This window comes from Pezoporus occidentalis, unplaced genomic scaffold (assembly GCF_034315485.1).
Source record: "Pezoporus occidentalis ecotype Australia unplaced genomic scaffold, CSIRO_AGI_Poc_V1 ctg11, whole genome shotgun sequence".
NCBI lineage: Eukaryota > Metazoa > Chordata > Aves > Psittaciformes > Psittacidae > Pezoporus > Pezoporus occidentalis.
This window is the reverse complement of record NW_026912886.1, coordinates 11,677,861-11,696,081: the sequence shown is the minus strand read 5'-3', so window position 1 is coordinate 11,696,081 and position 18,221 is coordinate 11,677,861. Positions and strand designations below refer to the sequence as shown.

General features: G+C 41.6%; 1 protein-coding gene across 2 annotated transcripts in view; it reads right to left on the bottom strand.

Moving 5' to 3' along the window:
* Positions 1-18,221, bottom strand: part of SLCO3A1 (solute carrier organic anion transporter family member 3A1) — a 191,723-nt gene that overhangs the window by 149,230 nt on the left and 24,272 nt on the right. Inside the window, exon 4 of one of the 2 annotated variants that reach the window (XM_062631055.1) lies at positions 9,174-9,482. In XM_062631055.1, the coding sequence (XP_062487039.1) occupies positions 9,174-9,344 (171 nt within the window). In that variant the 5' untranslated portion in view covers positions 9,345-9,482. Of the gene's footprint in view, positions 1-6,062; positions 6,082-9,173; positions 9,483-18,221 lie in introns of those variants that run through there. The other variant, XM_062631071.1, reaches the window with a different exon arrangement.

Below are 18,221 nucleotides of genomic sequence, written 5' to 3'. Positions count from 1 at the left end.
GCTACAGGAGGAGGGACAGCAGAGGGTGATTTTCCTTAAGCAGAGCTGGTGGAAACCTTTTCCGTGAAATGTGCTAAAGCAAGCAGCTGATCTATGTCATTAGGCATCTCTATAATTGCCATTGGAATCAGATTCCCAAACCCTCCGGACGTGTTTTACAGTCTAGGGAGCTAATGCGTGCCTCATCCAGCACAACTTCACTGGAGCAGTGGTACCTGCTCTTACTAAGGATGCAGCAGAGAAAAACAAGGACATGTGCTAAGAGAAGATGATGTTCTCACAGGAGACATATTGGTCCTGTGGTGTATATTAAAAACAACAAAAGCAGTGCTGCAAATGTAACTATTATCTTCTCACTGCTCTGGATATTTTCTACAGGGTGATTGTGTAGGTCCCTGCTCTCCTCTACACTGCTGTAGGTTAGGAGCAGCTATTAGAGTTTGACACTCACCCAAATGTCTGTGTCCTCACCCTTCCCCATGGCTATGGTTTTATGGCAGGTGGTTATGAATGAAGTGTTAGGGTTTCTCTCCTGCCCTGTGGCCCTGGGTGCCAGCCTAGCTACAAATCACACTTAATTTGGTATAATTGCAAGAATGACTGAGGAACATCATCTCAGGAGCCAGCTTGGGGGCATGCTTGCTTCAGTGTGCTGGGTTGACACTTGTTCTGCCCCTTGGTCTGGCAGAGTAGCTGCTTTCATGTGGCTGTACGGATGTCCTGGTGTTACATTAGGTGCTGGAAAATAATATTCCTGAGCTTTGCATTCTGCTGTGTTCATGAAGTTAAAAATCAGGCACAGCTTTCTGTGATACCACTATCAGACTACACCCGTTTGGGTTTCTTTCCAGGACAATGCAGCCATGTTGAGGCCAGCTTTCATTTGCTTTAAGCCACTTGGATGAAAGAAAAGCTCATGTGCTGCCAAAATAGATTTGCACGTAGCATAAATCTTGTCCCCTCGGCACCAACACACCCCTAGCTGTTGCATTAGTCTGAGGGAAGGCTTATGTATTAAGAAAATGAGGAATAACTTCAGATATGTTCAAAGAGCAAGGAAGAAAACATAAATAAGTAAGAAATCCCAGGACTGTAGCCAAGAGGGTTTTCCTCAGGATGGCTTTGAAATTCTGTTTGGCGACTCTCTTGTGCAAAACCCTATGGATCAGTTGGTACAGGAGGGAGGTGACAGGAAAGGGGTTTAACCACCTACCGGTGTAGAATGAGGGCGTAAGAGTGTACATGAACCAGGGTATGCAGAATTAAGGAGGGCTGAGACTGGAACAGCTTGTGGATGTATCAGCAGCTGTCATTTCCAAGATACCATGATGCTAACAATTTTAATGCAATTTCTTTCTATAAACACTCCTGATTTTACTGCCTTGCTATTTTGAGTCCTGCTGGAGACTTGGACTCATTAAAAAGGCATTTCCTTCAGACAAGCTGATTAGATAGCTGTTCCTTCCCCCAGATGATGAAAGGCTGGAGAACACCTCACTGAAGCTAAAAATTGCAGAAAATTAAGACACATTGGTGTAACAAGAGGTGCAAGTTCATCTTGAAATCTAACAGTATGAAAACAGCTGAAAAAGAGAGGAGAGTCTCAAATGTCCTCAATCTACATTTCATAAACCTGGTTCCTAACCTCTAATTATGGTTCTCCCAAATAAACGAGACTCCTATCTGAAGGCAGCTGGGTAATCTCTAATGCCATTGAGTCCACAAGGCATGAAGGCACGAGACACTCTTACAGGAGAACTAAGCACCCAGCAGGATCATGGTCTAAATGGAAATCAGGATGACTTTTGAATTAAAGCAATGTGATTTAGCAAACACAGTATAATTGTGGAGTACCTGCAAATATTGACATCAGCCTCACACCTCGTCCAGTAGGAAAGTTAATTTGCAGAATGAGAAAATGAAAAGCAAATTGCTGGACAATAGACTACCACTTTCCTGACTGTTAATCAGCGTCTCATAAAGTGATGTTTGTCCAAACTGTAAGTCAATATACAGTGAACATATTTAATTTCTTTATTGTAAGGATGAGACCTTGAAGGTCTAAATCTAGAAGATAATTCTATTTAGTCAATAAAAAATAGAAAAGGGAATGTTATCTGTTTGTATTTTACAAACCAATGTGCATTTCTGAAACAATTAAGGTAGCTGTGGTAGGAACAACTTATTACAAATGTTCTGCTTTCCTCTCACTGTCACACTCTGGAAAGTATTCTTGGCCAGACTCATCTGTGGCTGATGATGCAGCAGAAGGCAATGTTCTCTGTAGTCAATAAGAATCTGTCTTCCAGGTGGTGGGGTAGTACAAGGATTGATGGTGACATCTTTTGTGTAGGAAGTCACACCAAGCTCTCACACAGTCGCTATTGCTAGTGACACATGGACCAACTCTGAGCATTAGTTGTGGTGAGTCAAGCCCAAAGTTCATTCCTGGGATTTAATTTTGACCCCTTTTGTTTGGTTTTTTTTTGTGTTAGCTGCACACAGTTTAGTTCCTTCTATGTGCTTCAACCTCGTAACCTCCTTTAAGAGCAAAATGCAGCAGAGCTTTTATATGACAGTTTGTGAAGTGCTTTTGATCAAGGGGGTTATAAGCACTGTGTAAGCAAGTGGAATTCCAGCCAGACACTGCATAGTTGTGCCCTGATGCTTCTTGCTAGATAATAACTTGACAGACCCAATGCCTGTAAATCAAACTGTCTCCTTAATAAAGAAACAGTTTACAGAGGTACTCAATGGCATCTTGAAATCTGTCCATGAGTACACAGACATCCCAGGCAGGGAGCCTTCTATTTGCTGTCCAGGCTATATTCTCTGTGGATCTTGCACTTCTGCGTGAGCATTTTCACTCTACCATTCATGCTTGCTTTATTCAATGCAGTCATATTTTTTTTCTCTGGACATTGTGTGCAGCATGTATCTGTCTCATGATACTAGTTCCTGAGTTTATTGAAATTACAGGTGTACCTCTTTGCAGAATAGATTCTATTAACTTCTCCAAGCTGGTAAAAACCTGGCTTCAGGCTTTGCTGGATTAGTTGGATCTTCCCAGTGGAAGTGATTTTCCTGTGTGATTTTGTGATGAATTTGCAGTCCTAAAGTCTCTATAATACACACTGCAGTTGCAGAAGAAAGACCTGCCATATGCCACTGTGGAGGATGTTACTTCTGCCAAGCTAAGGTAAGGGTTGAACAGTTTGAAGTTAAATACTGATCAGGTGACAATTACAATAGTGGCCTATGCTGTCAGTAAGAGAATCAAGACAATCTGCAAAGACAAAGTGGGACCAGTACAGACAGAAGGGGAACTGCATTGACGGTAGTGTGATGTGGTGCAATAGCTTCTCAAAACACAAACAGCTCCCACAAAACAGCCTGTTTGTATTGCCTCTTTTTTTTTTAGCCAGAACTGAATTCTCTTGCCCCTTCAACTGGCGCATGATGCAGTTCAATTCAATAGCTTCTGCTTCACAGCAGCTAGCAGTACTGTTGGGTGTTACCTTATATACTTATGTAATTTCAGTTGAGCTACCTTGGTGTAAAAGAACACCCTTTTGTCACCAATGCCTTCAGGTACCATAAGGTTAGTCATGATCTTTTGGACTGGACACATACCCATGAGTTCAATAGATATCTTTGGGGCTCATATTAATAAGCCACAATGTGCCTTTGAGAAACAGCAGCAATCTGAGTATACAGTATTTTGGCAAAAATACATGGTTTTCTTCTGTTTTGTACTCTGGACTGTAAAAGCCTGTAGTAACTTTCAGCATTCTTGGCAGCCTTTGATCCTCAAAAGGTCTGCACAGAGGCTATGGGAAGCAACTAGAAACTCCAAGAAAGGAGTTGGATTTAAATAATTTTCTTCTGGAGAACACTGATTAGCCCTTACTGTGTTTTATTGGTTCAGTTTTTAGAATTAACAGGATCCCTAAATTACTCTAGGTCTGTGAAACCATGTGAAACTACCCTGTCTATAACAGCCTTTTGTAACAAATAATGCCCGAGTATACTAATTGATACTTAAGGCAATGATCATCTGGTATAAACACTTAAATCAAGTGTGAGGGGAACCTTTACTAAAGTCACTACAACAGGCTGGCTGAAGACCTTGCTGCAGATTTCCCATAGATCTGTAGGCAAGCTGCAGCCAAAAAGCATCTGTGTCTTGATGCATCTTTTGCATGATTAAGGTCTTAGAGGCAGGAACTTCCCCTTACAAAGGATCCTTACAGTGTTTGGTATGAAGGAGTCTAGTATCTCTGAAGTAATGATAAAAATGCAGGATGGAGGAATGCAGGGGAGAGTGGAATCGTTGACCTCACTGGAACTTAGATAAGTCAGTGGAAGATAGAGAATGCACTTGCTCTCTGACTGACCTCCAGTATGAGAACAGGGCAACGCAATGGAAGGTCAGCGAATATAAACAAGACATTTGATAGCACCTCATAAGGCAGCAAAGTGTTGCTTTACTTCACCTTGGAACGAGCAAGGCCATCAGGGTAAATAATGCCCAGTTCACTTACTGTAAAGCTAACAGAGCCCACATTTTTAGTTGCTGTAACAGAGCAACTCTCCTATGAACCCCTCACAGAAAAGGCAGGATGTGGGAGAGGAAGGTGTTATTAAAGGAGCTTTGTGAGCTTGTTATCTTGAGGCTTCTCAAACACAGCCTCATCTGATGCTAATTCTAGAGCGTTTAATGAGCATGGAGGAAATGGAGCAAAATGCAGAGCAGCAACAAGGAGAGGAAAAGCCTGACAGGTTCTTAACGTTCTATCCCTGCTCCACTTTTCATTGCTATTTTAAAAAGAAAATAATGGGTTACAGGAAATATCCTGAAAGCTCTTCATGAATGTTTGCTGTTTAGGTAGACCTGCAGGTGAGCCCTCAGTAGTTATTTTTCATTGAGAAAGAGCCACAGTTTCTATCTCCTACATTTCTGTAGTATGAAAAGTTGTCCACAATCCAGGAATGACACTCTGCTAATGTTGAGGGTGAAGCGGTGGACGTTTGGATATTAATTGTTATCTCACAGCAGAAAATGGGATGGAGAGTTCAAATGGTTTAAAAGATAACTAATTTCTCACTGTGCATTTAAATATATCTCTCCTGTAGATTAAGAAACCAGTCCCAGCTTCTTATATGTATGGTAGAACATCAAGAGATGGGATTCAATCCCCCACTAAAATCTAATTTCCACCATGAGGAAACCATATGCACTTAGACAAGAAAGTTATAGACAGCACCTAACCCAAAGAAAGAAGTGACCCTGAGACATTGTTTTCAGAGATAATACCTGGAGTTTAGTGGGATTTGGTGCTATAAAGGCACCATAACCAATATTGCCACCACAAGGATGGGGACTGTGTCCGATTGCCTACTCTAGCTCTCATATGATCCTGCAATGTAATTTCTTCTACTGATGTGACTGGGGGCTCTGTGAATAACGATAACAACCTGTAAATATCATCCAGTATCAACCTTAGCTTCCTTTCTAACTTTCAAAGTCTCTTTTCCGAAAACTTCCTAACTATCAATTACCAAGGATATGCTTGGCTGCATAATTAGGATGAAGGACAGTTGTTCAGAAGGCAACTGTTATTTTTGTATATATATTGTAAGATAAAACTTCCTTGTAAATCAATCATAAATGTCCTGTCAGTGATTTATGACCAGTATAAAGAAACTGAGAGATGGGTTTGAATGCAGATTTTGTTGCAAATCACTTCCTTGAATTTTGTCCTAAATACAAGCATTTACTATTATTAATAGTCTGCGCACATCACACTGAAGCAAAATGGAGCACAACTCCTTAAGACAACCAGTGTACTTATTCAAAACTTTCTTGCATAACTTCCTCCATGTGGACATATATTATTAATCTTTTGACAAGGAGAAGGATCTTGATTCGTCCCTCTCTTAGCACTAAATGGAAATGCAATTCTGGAACAGAGCATTGACATTGTACATATGCAAAGGAGGTGAGAATCAAGGTCTTTAAAAAAACTTGGCTTTGATAATATTCAGCTTTGTGGACTTACACAGATTGCAGCAGCTCTGAACTGATCCACTGTAGACCGAAGTTCTAGAGATAACACCCTCCTGAATACAAAGTCTGAGTCTCTGCTCTCCTCTTAGTGAATATTCATTTACCACCTGGACAACATGATACAGTAATGATAATTCAGGAGGCTGATTTTCACTGCAGTCATTCAGCTGTATCAGCATGCCTTTTCTCGATCAAGTTGAATGCACTAATGCTGTTGTTTGCTCGTTACCAGATCTGATCAAAGTATTTCTAACATATTTTCCTACTGTTGTTTTTTTTCTCCATGGGAGATGCTTTCCCTGTAATAAATACTCATATTTCTGTGAAACTCAGCTTTTTATGTAACCTTTTACTAAAAGCACTGTATTTTGCTTCCTTGACTTTCTGTCAGAATTCTTCGTTCAGTAAGTAAAAACTCTGATGAAGATTTTAATACCTTTTATCTTTTTTTATCTCTCTGTTTATCTGGGAAGCTCAGTACAAATGTAAAAATATGTCCATTTTAAGGTTCAAAATGGAAACTGAGACGTCACCATTTTTGTCAAATTGCTTTCTCCATCTTGTCTAATTAGCCAGCTGTAAGAGCAGAATGTCTCTTACAGCTCCTTGTGTGTTCTGAATTAGTGTAATACTGCCGACATTACCACGTTTTTCACGTCCTACTGAGCTTTTTGTGGTTTTAGGTTTCCTAATAGAAGCGTTAGAGGGCCGCACTTATAAGCTTGTCCTGATTTATGAGTGCATTTTATTGGAGGGGAGATTAAATTGTGGTGGGTTGGATCTCTTTGGGTTTCCTCTATAACCTCTGATTAGTTTTAATACAGGTAGCCCTCACAGTATATCAAAAGTCTCAGCTGGTGTGCAGCAAAGTAAGGCTTGACTGGTAGGCGAGCTTTCCTCATATGGTAACTCATTAAACTGAGAAGATTATTTATGATGTTTGCAGTCACCCCAGCTGATGGTGTCATTTGAGGAATCTCAAATGCTCCGAATAGAGTAAGAAATATTTGATAGTTCACAAGTGACTCATTAAGATCTGAACAAGTTCAAAATATGCTTTCCTGAGGAAAACTCACTGGGTGATGAATGTGAAAATCGCTGGGCAAGACTTAGATACTGCCCAATGTTTGCAGAGCATCTGAACCCAGTCTGAAAGAGGAAATTTACAGCAGCAGTTTGGTCAGTCCGTCACCATTCTGTTATTTAGCATCTGCAATACATTACATTATACTTCTTTCTAGCATGCTTTGGTGTCCGTGCTAATAAAGTATCAGTGCTCAGATATACTTGAATTCATTCACTATCCTGCCATTCTTAACAACTCACAACTGTACTATTTACGCTTCAACAGAAAAAACAACCCCAAAATCCTTCTGTCCCCCACTGAGCTGGCCTGCGCCCTCTGAGCACCTATATAGCCATGCCAAGGGGATCCTGACCATTCTCTTTGTGGTATGTGATGTCTAGTCCATCACTCAGCTGGCAAGCAATCCGAGATGAGGTCTTTACTCATGTTTTCTGTTAAGTGGCTAGTGCGCAGGGGAGGCAGAGGGGGATATTAAATAATAATGACAATAATGATACATCTGATAGAGTTCAGTTCCGCTTTAGCACTAAATGGAAAGCTGAAAGCCTCCCTATGGATCTTCTCCATCTTGAGCACCAATGATTGTAACAGATGCATCAGTTTTTAAATTAATGGCTTGCATGATAAATAATACTGATACATGTGTTTAGGAAATCTGTGCCCAACTGGCATGTTTTGGTTAGCTGCCAATGATGACACTGTCACATCCGTAATGTAACTCATTAAATGTATAGATGCGATCTACTCTTTTAATTGGAGCAAGACAACATAGACCTGTTAATATGACACATGTCCTTTACCTCCAACTTCATAAGAATATTATGAAATAAAATCAGTGAACAAAGGACTTTTAAACGACCTGCAAACAGCAAAGGATTAATAAAAAACAAAACAGGAATGAGGAAACACCGAAGATGGAAACCACTGATCCATTTAAACACAGATGAAACGATTTGTCAGTGCACTGGAAAGAAATATTAAACAGATACAAGCTATTAATTTCAACCTGAGGGTCAGCCTGGGAGTGCGAGTAGCATGTAAGGTTCAGGTTAAACGTTCACAGTGGGGAGGATCACACCATAAATCACAGCTTCTTATTCTTCTGGGGGATGTTGATACAGCTCATGTAATAACTAGAAAATGCTTTGAACAGATGAAAACATTTATAGAAAGGAAGGACAGATTGGAAGGTGGAAAGAGTTAAAAAATTACAAGGAAAGCTAGCAATGGCAAAATTAGAATGAAGAAATATTGATCTCTCTCATTTATTTCTCTACAGGGGGAGGGCATTGAGAGGTGAGATTGGTCTCGATGAAAAATACTGTCTGTGCTATTAGAGCTTCTCATGGGAGCAGAGACCTTCCTGCTCATAAGGCAGCATCTCATATTGCAAACTCCCTGTGGGCTGGAGTCTCCTGGTCATTTTTTATGTCTGTATGCTGCTAGAGTATTCGAGCATCTTCCATGCTGAGCTTAACAAATATGAAGCTTTTACAAGACTTGAGGATGTCACTGGCTCATCCCTCATTTTGCGGTACAAATTCTCTCCTCAGTGCTTTTGGAGGGGAATGAGGATGCTGGGAAAAGCTGTATGAGCAGTTAATGTGAGGAATTTCAGCCTTGATGCCTCTATTCTGGGCACTCCTTCACCTGAAGCAGCGTTTGCCTCCTCTCAGCTGCCTATCCAGCCAACGCTTTGTCCTTGTCCTTAAGAACAATAAATTTAAACTGTACAACAAATCACTACCTTTGTCTGCAGGGGACAGTAAATGCCACTCGACTCGTACCTTACTGCTCCTTCAACTATCCCATGGCTTAGTACTAGAAATAATGATGTGAATAACTCTATGTCAGCCTTTTCTGTCATGATTAAGACTGTGCCAGTCATAAAGGTCACCATATGATAGACTACAGACCACAGGTCTCCACAAGCCAGTGTGACTAACACATTAAACATTGGATTGCAGCTTGGTTAAGTGACTAGTGTAGTGTGAGAAATGAAATCAATTCACTCACCCTGGTGAGAAATGAGTATTCATTGTTGGCTGTGTTCGGATGGCTGAGAGTCTGGAATGCCATATCTTCATGTCCATAACCTAGATGTTGCCTTAAAAAAATAACCCTCAAACTCAGGAGCAGCGGCAATGCTGAACACTTACTCCTGCAAGTCTTTGAGTTCATCAACATACTTGATTTACGAAGCAGCAGTCTCCTCCTTGGAGGTCTTGAGCCATCCTGCCCCTGCCATGAGGAGCCTGCTCTGCCTGGGCACCGATTCCAGCATCAGTATAACAACAGTACTGGAGGAGATTTGTGGTGCTCTGCCTGGAATAAATACCACCAACAAAACTGTTGTAGCTGTTTCAAGGGGATTGTGTTTCTATCCTTCATGAGAGAAATATTCAGGTACAGCTAGATGCATTTTTATTGACTTGCACATCGTATGGAACAAAGGCATTTATCCCCCCCTCCCCACCCTTTCTCCTTTCCCAATCTTCCCCATTTTGAACACGTACCTTGCACCAAAACAGACAAATCTATCGCAGGCAATTTCAATAATCTCAGTTACTGTGATACCATGTTACATCTTGTTGAATCAGAATTAAACATAGATGTTTATAGAGAGCAGGTTAATGTCTGTTGCAGCATCTATTTCTCAGTTGTATCCTTCTCTATTTGGTCTTCAAAGGCAGTTCGATTTTTTCTTCTACATTTTATTTCAGTTTCAAAGGTGCCTCAGTTGAGCAAACAGATAGTATTTCAGATTGATCTTATCTGTTTACAGCAGGTTGATCGTGAGTTCAGAAGCATCACTGTTTAAAAAAGCATTGAAGTTGTAGTCATGAATAGTGGAGTGGTCTTGAAAGCAAAGAGAAGTGCTGAAGCATTTAGCATCTGTGCTCCTTGAGTGCTGATTTACCAGGTCAGTCTTAAAGGCAGCTTCTTCCTTAGAAGAATAGTATGTACAATACTGTATACAATATATACAATACTGTAAGTCCAGACATGACCTTAAAGCTTGGCCCTGCCTGAAAATAATTAATAATAAGAAATAAAATTGTATTTGTGTAACCTTTCTATAGAAAAAGCCTGTAATTGGCACAGGTACTGGGGCAAAGAAGCACTCAGAAGCAGCATTGATAGCAATTCACACTGGGACGTTGCTCGCTAAAGGGCAATCACTTCTTTTATTAATTGCTTTAAAAATAAGATTTGCAGAATCTTATTATTATAGGACTCTAATGATTCCTGTTGTATCTCTGGCAGTGTTTCCACTGACTTCAGAGGGGGAAAGTTATGCCCTCTCTTCTAGCACAAAAATCAAAGCCACAGCTTGGATGGCTTCAATCCTGCCTGGTTTTGGTTGTACAGCTGTTGAAAAGGCGAGTGTGGCAAAGAGGTGCCGAAGCCACAGTTCTTGTTATTGGCTGCTGTGCTGAAAACACGTTCATTGCACACACCTCAAGAAGCGCAAGGGAGAAAATTTAGTCTGAGTATGTTTTATTTCTTTGTGCAAGTTTTCTTCCTCTGTTACAAGAATCTTTTCAGTTGTTTAACAAAAAAGTCACCGAATGTAATTGTTAAAACAAGCAGTGGGAAATGCAGCAGCCTGACAAGAAACTACATGTCTTATTTATCTCCACTGAAGTCGCTCCTTCAGGAGGCACACACTGGTGACATGTATTGCATTGGAGCGTGTGCCTCTGATGTCTGTCAGAGGTACTTCCCTGTGGCTCTGCAGCAATTTCCTCACCTCCGTAAGTCCTAAAGGTAAATGCAAACCCAGAGCTGGACTAACCTATGAGTCTTAGCAGAGACTTATTCCCCCTGCCTCCCTTGCTATTAATGCTGAGGCAGAAATGAAGCAGGTCTGGAAGAACTGGGGATCTGTGGGTGGCCTCCTGACTGTAGGAAAAATTAAATCAAAACTGAAGGAATAGTTATCCCTGGGGAAGAGGGCTGGTGCTTATAAGCTTTCTTTGCAGATGCTTGCAAAACTGCCCCAGTGGAATGTATAGTGCAAGGTCTTCAAACAGCGAGCTTTGGCTGGAATAGAGATCAGAACAGATAAGACAAGAAGAAAATAATGTTTTGGGTACATTTATTTCATGGAAGTGGCAGTATAAAATTGGATCCTGCTTAACCAGATTGGAATTCTTCTGTGCAATGATTTAACAGCATGCTGATGTGCTGATAACATTTGCCGTCAGCTTAGTGAATGCTGGTACACCATGCTCCAGTCCTACAAAAATTCCTTCGTTTTCGCAGATAGCTGTCTGAGGGCATCGAGGCTCATCCGAGATGGATGGCTTCTTCTTTTGAAGACCCTAGCTACTATTTTGATCAGCACAGTGTAAAAAACCTGAAGGGAATTTAAATCATATTTAAATTATTTCTTCAATTTTGCTCTCATTATGTATATTGGGAGGAGAGGGAGTGAGCAAATACTGAACAATATTGCAATTATACCTTCAGAGGGTTTGGCTTATGTAGGGCAACTGGGCCAACAGATGGTGAATGCAATTTGATGTACCAAAGTATGAAATAACTGATCTGGACAGAAGGATTAAACTGGGGTGTGTGTATAAATTGAACATGGATCATGAAAAGTATATTGGGCTATTATGGGAAATCACTGAAGCCTGAGCACAGATGCTGCAAAAGACAGCAAATCAGACTGCACTGGCACAGCAATAGAAACAAAGACAAAAGGTGAGAGTTTTATTGTTTTAGTCTTTTGTGAGTGATGCAGGCTGGAAGGAGAGAGCTGCCTTGGGGGAGGGCACTGAAGGATCTGGTCAGGAGCAGAAAGTTCACAGGGGCTGGGCTGATTTGTGTGGTAAACTACAAGGTGATGTGATTTTAGAGAACCACCTTGAAGGAAAGGCTCCATCAGGGCACTGCATCTCTTACACTAGCGCTTAACAAGACAGAGCATCACATTAGTGTTGGCAGAAAGGCCTGGCTGAGACAAAAAGGCCAGGCTGCCTCTTCCAAAGCATAATGCAAGCACAGAATAAGTAAAATGAGGACATGCATTTGAGAGCACTTAATGGGAAGCACCAAATTTTTAGCTGATAATAGCCACTTAATCAAACAGCCCTTATATAAAGTCCTTCTAATCCTAGCTCATCAGCAGAAGCTGTGCATCACTGGGATGTTCCCAGGACAGAAGTACAGTTCAGCTGACAAAGATGACTAAAAGATATCAGGAAATTTGGACAGTGCTTCTAGCTGTGCTGCTCACTTTCTATGGGAATGTGTGCACCAGACATTGGTGCATCAGTGGGGATCACCAAGGAAGTGCTGGTTCCTAAGGTGGGCTGGGGCACAGCAAACATCGATGTGACTGCACTGCTTTGGGAGTCACACCTCTGCCTCTGTGCTCTGCACAGAGCATGCATTCTCTGCAGCAGGACAGCCTGCTCTGGATATGCCTGAGATGACCACCTCAACCCAGTTGACCCAGCTGTACTCAAACAAAAAAGTATTAACCTGTTTGAGGTAGGTTTTATGAAGAAGCTGACTGGGATGTCAAAACTGTCCCTCCCTCCTTTAGGAAAGAGCACCTCAGCGTATGCATTACCTATGCCTGGGACTGCAGAATATAGGCTATGGGGAGCTTTTGCTGTGATCCAGAAAGGTATCCTGTCTTACCACTGGGGAGGTTCAATATGGAAGGACCCCTGAAGGATTCCTCAGAAGAAGGGGAAGACTGTGGGATATCCGAGTTGCTGAAGTAGCTCACTGCAATTCTGTGTATGTTCAAATAATGATAAATTGAATATGCTGCACCAGAAACCCATGGCCAACCCTTCTGCCTAAACCCAGAAACACTCTTGTGCTCACTGTTAAGCTCTTCTAACAGAAGCGTGGTGCCATAGAGTACCTGCTGATCTGAACTTCCATGGCACTGACATCCTACCTGCTAGTATATAATTGTATATGGCTGCCTGGACCAGCAAGACATCACATTTCCCTTATTTTCTAGCTGGCTAAGTTACTTTTGGCTGGATGTTTGGTGGGTGCAGGATTGCTTCAGTTCATTTCCTACCCGTAACCGAGCAAATAAACTCATTTACTCTTAGGGCTCCGATTAGCAGAACCCATATTGAGGCACGAGAAAGTTCTTGTTTGCTTTTTCACCCACTCACAGCCACGGAGTCCAAAATCAAATTAAACCTTCACCCTCAAAATGTGTCCTTTTCTGAGATGCATTTAATTCCTGCAAAGGCCCTAGGAGTGCTGAGGAGTCAGAACGGTGCTGCCTGAAGGGCTGAGGCACAGTAAAAACCTGACTTTGGATTTCATGGCAGAAATAGAAAATAAGAGTGTTGGAGAAAAACAGTTTAAAGCAAGTAAAAATGGATATTTCTAAAAAATAGTTTTCTTTAGCTTTGGTTTATTTACCGTTATAAACTTTTCTCCCTTTTCAAAAAATACACTTCTAGCTCTATTTTTCAGTAAAAATTCCTGTCTCAGCATGAAGAGACAAATCTTTTCAGCTCAAAAACATACCCCTGAACCTGGCATACTTGCAGTGAGGCATTTTGTTCTAAAAAAATGTGAGCATGAAAGTTAGGGCATAAAAATTGCTCCCTTCACTTTTTCCAGCCTTCACTGTGAGCCGGTCAGCTCAATTGCATTGTCCCAGTGCATCTGAACTGCTATTTTTCAGAGACATTCTCTTGCTGAAATTACTTCAGCTGGATCCTTACCTGGAGCCCCCAAATCCTTCAGTTCTAGTCCCATTTTGTCTTCTTTTTTAGCCCCTTCTTTCAAATCTGGAGGCTGACAGACTAAATGGAGAAATTTGCTAACTTGTTTGACTATTTCTTGTTCTTTCTCTTTTCTTCTCTCCCTCCCTCACAGGTGATCTCCACTCTCCTACATCCCCAAAACCTGCTGCATCTGGAAAGAAGCCATCAATCTAGAAGGCAGGTCAATAATATATGAGGCAGGAGTATGAATAAAGTTATAGCAATTAAGGTGGAATCCTGAAGCAACAGCAACACTTTAGGGATAGGTTTGTTAGCTTTAAAAGAAACTGCAAGAGTATGCTCAGACCTGAGTAGATATTCCCTGGGTAAAGGATGTGTAAAACATTGTAAGTGTTAAGCTCAAAAAGAAAAGCTTCAGTAGGGGCTGCTTAGCTCTTAGGAAGGACCAAGAAAGATTTAATTTAGATTTAATGTAGTGAGAATTTTCTGGTTAAGAGATTTTACCTGCAATCTCTGAACCTTTGCTTTTAGAACAGGATTCACTAACATGCCAACTATCCGAACCTGTCTGCAGGTGGTACGTATAGACCATGACAAGTACAAGCCATGCAATGATGTACAGGACAGAAACCCTATTGTTATCACTAAACTAAAGCTAAGCGCCTACACCAACAGAGAAAACCTGTAGCATGGGTACCAAAGCAGGTCCTGAAAGGAATTTAAAAGGCATATATCTCCTTATGGAGATACTAATGTGGATCCAGTGACAGCAAAGCCATGTTAATGTGCTGTAGCACGTCAGCAAACAACAGTGGGTTATGGTTTCCTGAGCTGGCCTCACTGCATGGGTACAGCTTAAGCTTCTCTGCTCCTTTAGGTACCCTTCCATGCCAGAATTGGCAGTGTCATTGTTCTCACTGTAAGTCACATTCCAATTACAGCAATGCTGTGCAACCCAGTCCTGGAGGAAAGCTCCGGTGCTCTAGGGATAAGTAACAATGCATATTTATCCCCCAAACCTGTTAGCCTTGTAGCTGTGATAAATGCATTCAAATCTGGAGGGGAAGATGACAGCAATTCTGCTCTCCCAAATGCCTAACCATGCTGCCCTTAAGCCTTCTCTTCAATTCACCATACCTTCAGCGCTGCCTGCTGTCTCATGTGTAATCCAAATAGACCTTCCCTACTCCCTGAGCAGTACAGGCATGCTGTTTGTGTATCTCCAACCTGTTCTGATCAGCTTCAGAACAAGCAGCATTTCTGAAGTGTTCAGCATCTTCGCAGCATTACACAAGCGTTAACTTGCATCAGCTCTCCAGCCAGTCAGTGCTCCTTGACATAAATTTGGTTCTTGTAGTTTTAGTATGAAAGGTTGAGAGGAAAGAGTGTTGGCACAGTCCTCTCACGGGCAGAAAGCCAAATCAACTGTGGAAAATCCAAGCGGGTATAATGAGAGGTAAAGATCACCTTTGCTCATACTGTCAGTGCAAGAACTCCAGTTAATATTTAAAGACACGAGCAACTGTTCCTCATGCAATGTTTCCTATTCTGCACAGATAGTATCTTGCAAAACGTAACCATTAAAAATATATAATTAAAACAAAACAAAACCACTTTTTGCCTGTATGCAGTATCAATAAAATAAAGTCTGCACAATCCCACATCCTGACCATACTCCCTGATGTCAACCCAGATGAAGCATCTCTGTCTTCCAGAAGAAACAGAATGTTGTCAGATCTGTCACCTTCAGGAAACGTAACAGCCTTTTTTTCTTTCATTTGCCCATCTCTGAAGCACCTCTCGCTTCAATGATTCCCATTTTGATGATTAACCAGCCCATTTTCAAACACCTAGAAAATGGCTTTTCCAAACGGGGAAGGGTCTGGATATTAACTCCAGCAGCATCATGTTCAAATACAGACCCATTACTGCTGTTCGTTAATCATTTTGGAGACAGTGTCTTCAAACATAATTGTGCAAGGACTCTCCTCTGAGTTTACAGAAGTGTTTATAGCTTCTTCTGTACTACCAGTGAAAAGCAGTATCAATGTTCATTGATACATTAAACGCTCAGGCTTCATTCTGAACTCTTCTGCTGAAGCATAGCAAGATATATCGAAAGCACTGCTGTGTGCTGCCTGCTGTACCTCCTCAAACTCATCTTCCCTGCCAGGCTGGATGAACGGGGTGCAACCATTTGCATTTTTAAATGAAGTCAAAACACAATGAAGTCAAAAGCTTGGCTTTCTACAGTGATGTGCTCAGTGGTGGGATTCTGTTGTATTTTGAGAGGTTTAAACTCTGGCACAACCTATTGGTGTCTCTTTTCTGAGCACATTGCCTAATGGTCTAATAAAGATTAAACCCTTTCCTTCAGCTGAAATTTGGCTCAGCTGAAAGCCGGCAGAATTTGACCCACAGGTTTCACAGTCTGGGGGCAGGTTAGAGGCAGACATACAAATACACAGAATGATCTCAGGAACTTTCAGCAGCTCAGCAAGAAACAAACAGTAAAAATACAGCAAACAAAAAAATGCTAAATTCAGAGAAATCAGGATGAATATACCCATACACTACACGCATAGGGGTCATCTCAGGAAAACCTACATAACTGGATGGATGTTCCTGCCCTTCTCCTTTCACCCCTTATTGTTTTGCAGCCACAACCAGAAATGAGCCTCCCCCCTTCCCCAGGGTGAATTCAATCTCCCACCATGTCAGCAGCTGGCACCTCCTCAGCACTCTCAGAGACATTTTGGGCACTGCCAAGACTATTCGCATTGCCAGAGGAAGGATTATTATCCACTGAATCAATGAAACCTGTGTCAAACTCAACTGTCCTTCCAATACTCTGAGCACTTTATTGCTGCATGTGTCTGAGGGAATGGGAACTGTTTAGTATTAAATACTGAGGCACAACCTATGCGCTATTGCTGCAGGTGTTGTACGCTCTAGTTTGGAGTTACCTACATGGGAACCTGAAATAGATACAGTAGGTATTTGTAGTTGTTGATGCGTAAGTTTTGAGCTAATAAAGTGAGGGGAAATACTCCCTTTCTGGAAATGAAAGGACAGTCACAAAGCTTAAAAACTCTACAGTGGCACTGTCTGGGCTTGAGTTATAAACCAGCTACAGCATTAAAGCTGCATGCGGAAGTTTTTCAGGTGACCTCAGCAGAGGGAAGTTTGCATAAGTTCCCCTTCCATTAATGCTTTATCCAAACACATACTCACACATGCTACATGAATCCTGGCAGTTGGCCTCCTGAGTGGAGAGGGCTAAACACATGGCAGGCACTGTGTGTGAAGTATACTTTGCCCCAGGCTGCTTGAAATCCCAAAGATTTCCAAGAGAACTGCAAATGTTAGGTTGGCCACTTCCACCCTATGCAGTAATCCGAGTTCTCCCTCTAAATTCTGTCAGTATTTTTAAACAGGGCTGGAGCAACCCATATCTATAAATACTCCTCTTCTACACCAATATTTGAGATTCCAGCTGATCAAATTATCTCTGTTAATGCACTGTTTTATTTATTAGGTATTAATGTTTTTCAGTACCGATGTCTTTTCTTGCCCTTCTTGTCATTGCCAGGTGACTCTTACTAGAACACAGTTGGACTACACGGATTTACGGAAGAAACGTGTGTTTTTCCCAAACCAAGAGTCCTGTAGCTCACAGCCTGCAGTGTTTCCAGGATGTGAAATAACACAGTCAGCAGGAGAACATGTCAGTCACTAGCACAAGCCAAAAATAGCATGTGTAAGGCCAGACTCAAAGGGCTAAAATGGTGCACTTAGAGCAGATGTTTAAAGGCTTGTGCACAAGCTATAGGCTTATTAGCCAGCCTGGATCAACTGCAAAAGACCTCTGGGAAGTATTAAAACTCTTGGCTAGGACACTCACTCCTCTGCTGACGGCACTGGAGATGATTCATACTTAATAGCAAAAATAAAAGCATTAACCTGGGCTGAAGACTTGCTTAGAGATCTCCTGGACATGGCGTTATTCTTGTTTGGGGCCAAGTGCTCGTGAAGTGCAATAGGAATTTGATCTCAGGAAGAACTAAACAGGGATATTTATGGCTCAAGAAAGGGTTGTCTTAAGGAAGATCTGGTAGAAGCAACTGCTTGATAAATGGAGAAATTCAGGAAGGGTAATAGATGGGAGGTTTTACAGCTGTAAAAGACAGCATATTAAAAAGTATCTGAAGAAAGAAGACCAGGAGATTCCTGGTTGAGACGGCCTTGGTGGCAGGACTCAGCACACTGGCAATCCCAGCCTCATTTTGCCTCTATTCCCATATCTACAGAAGCATCAGACCCTGACACATTTTACTTCAGT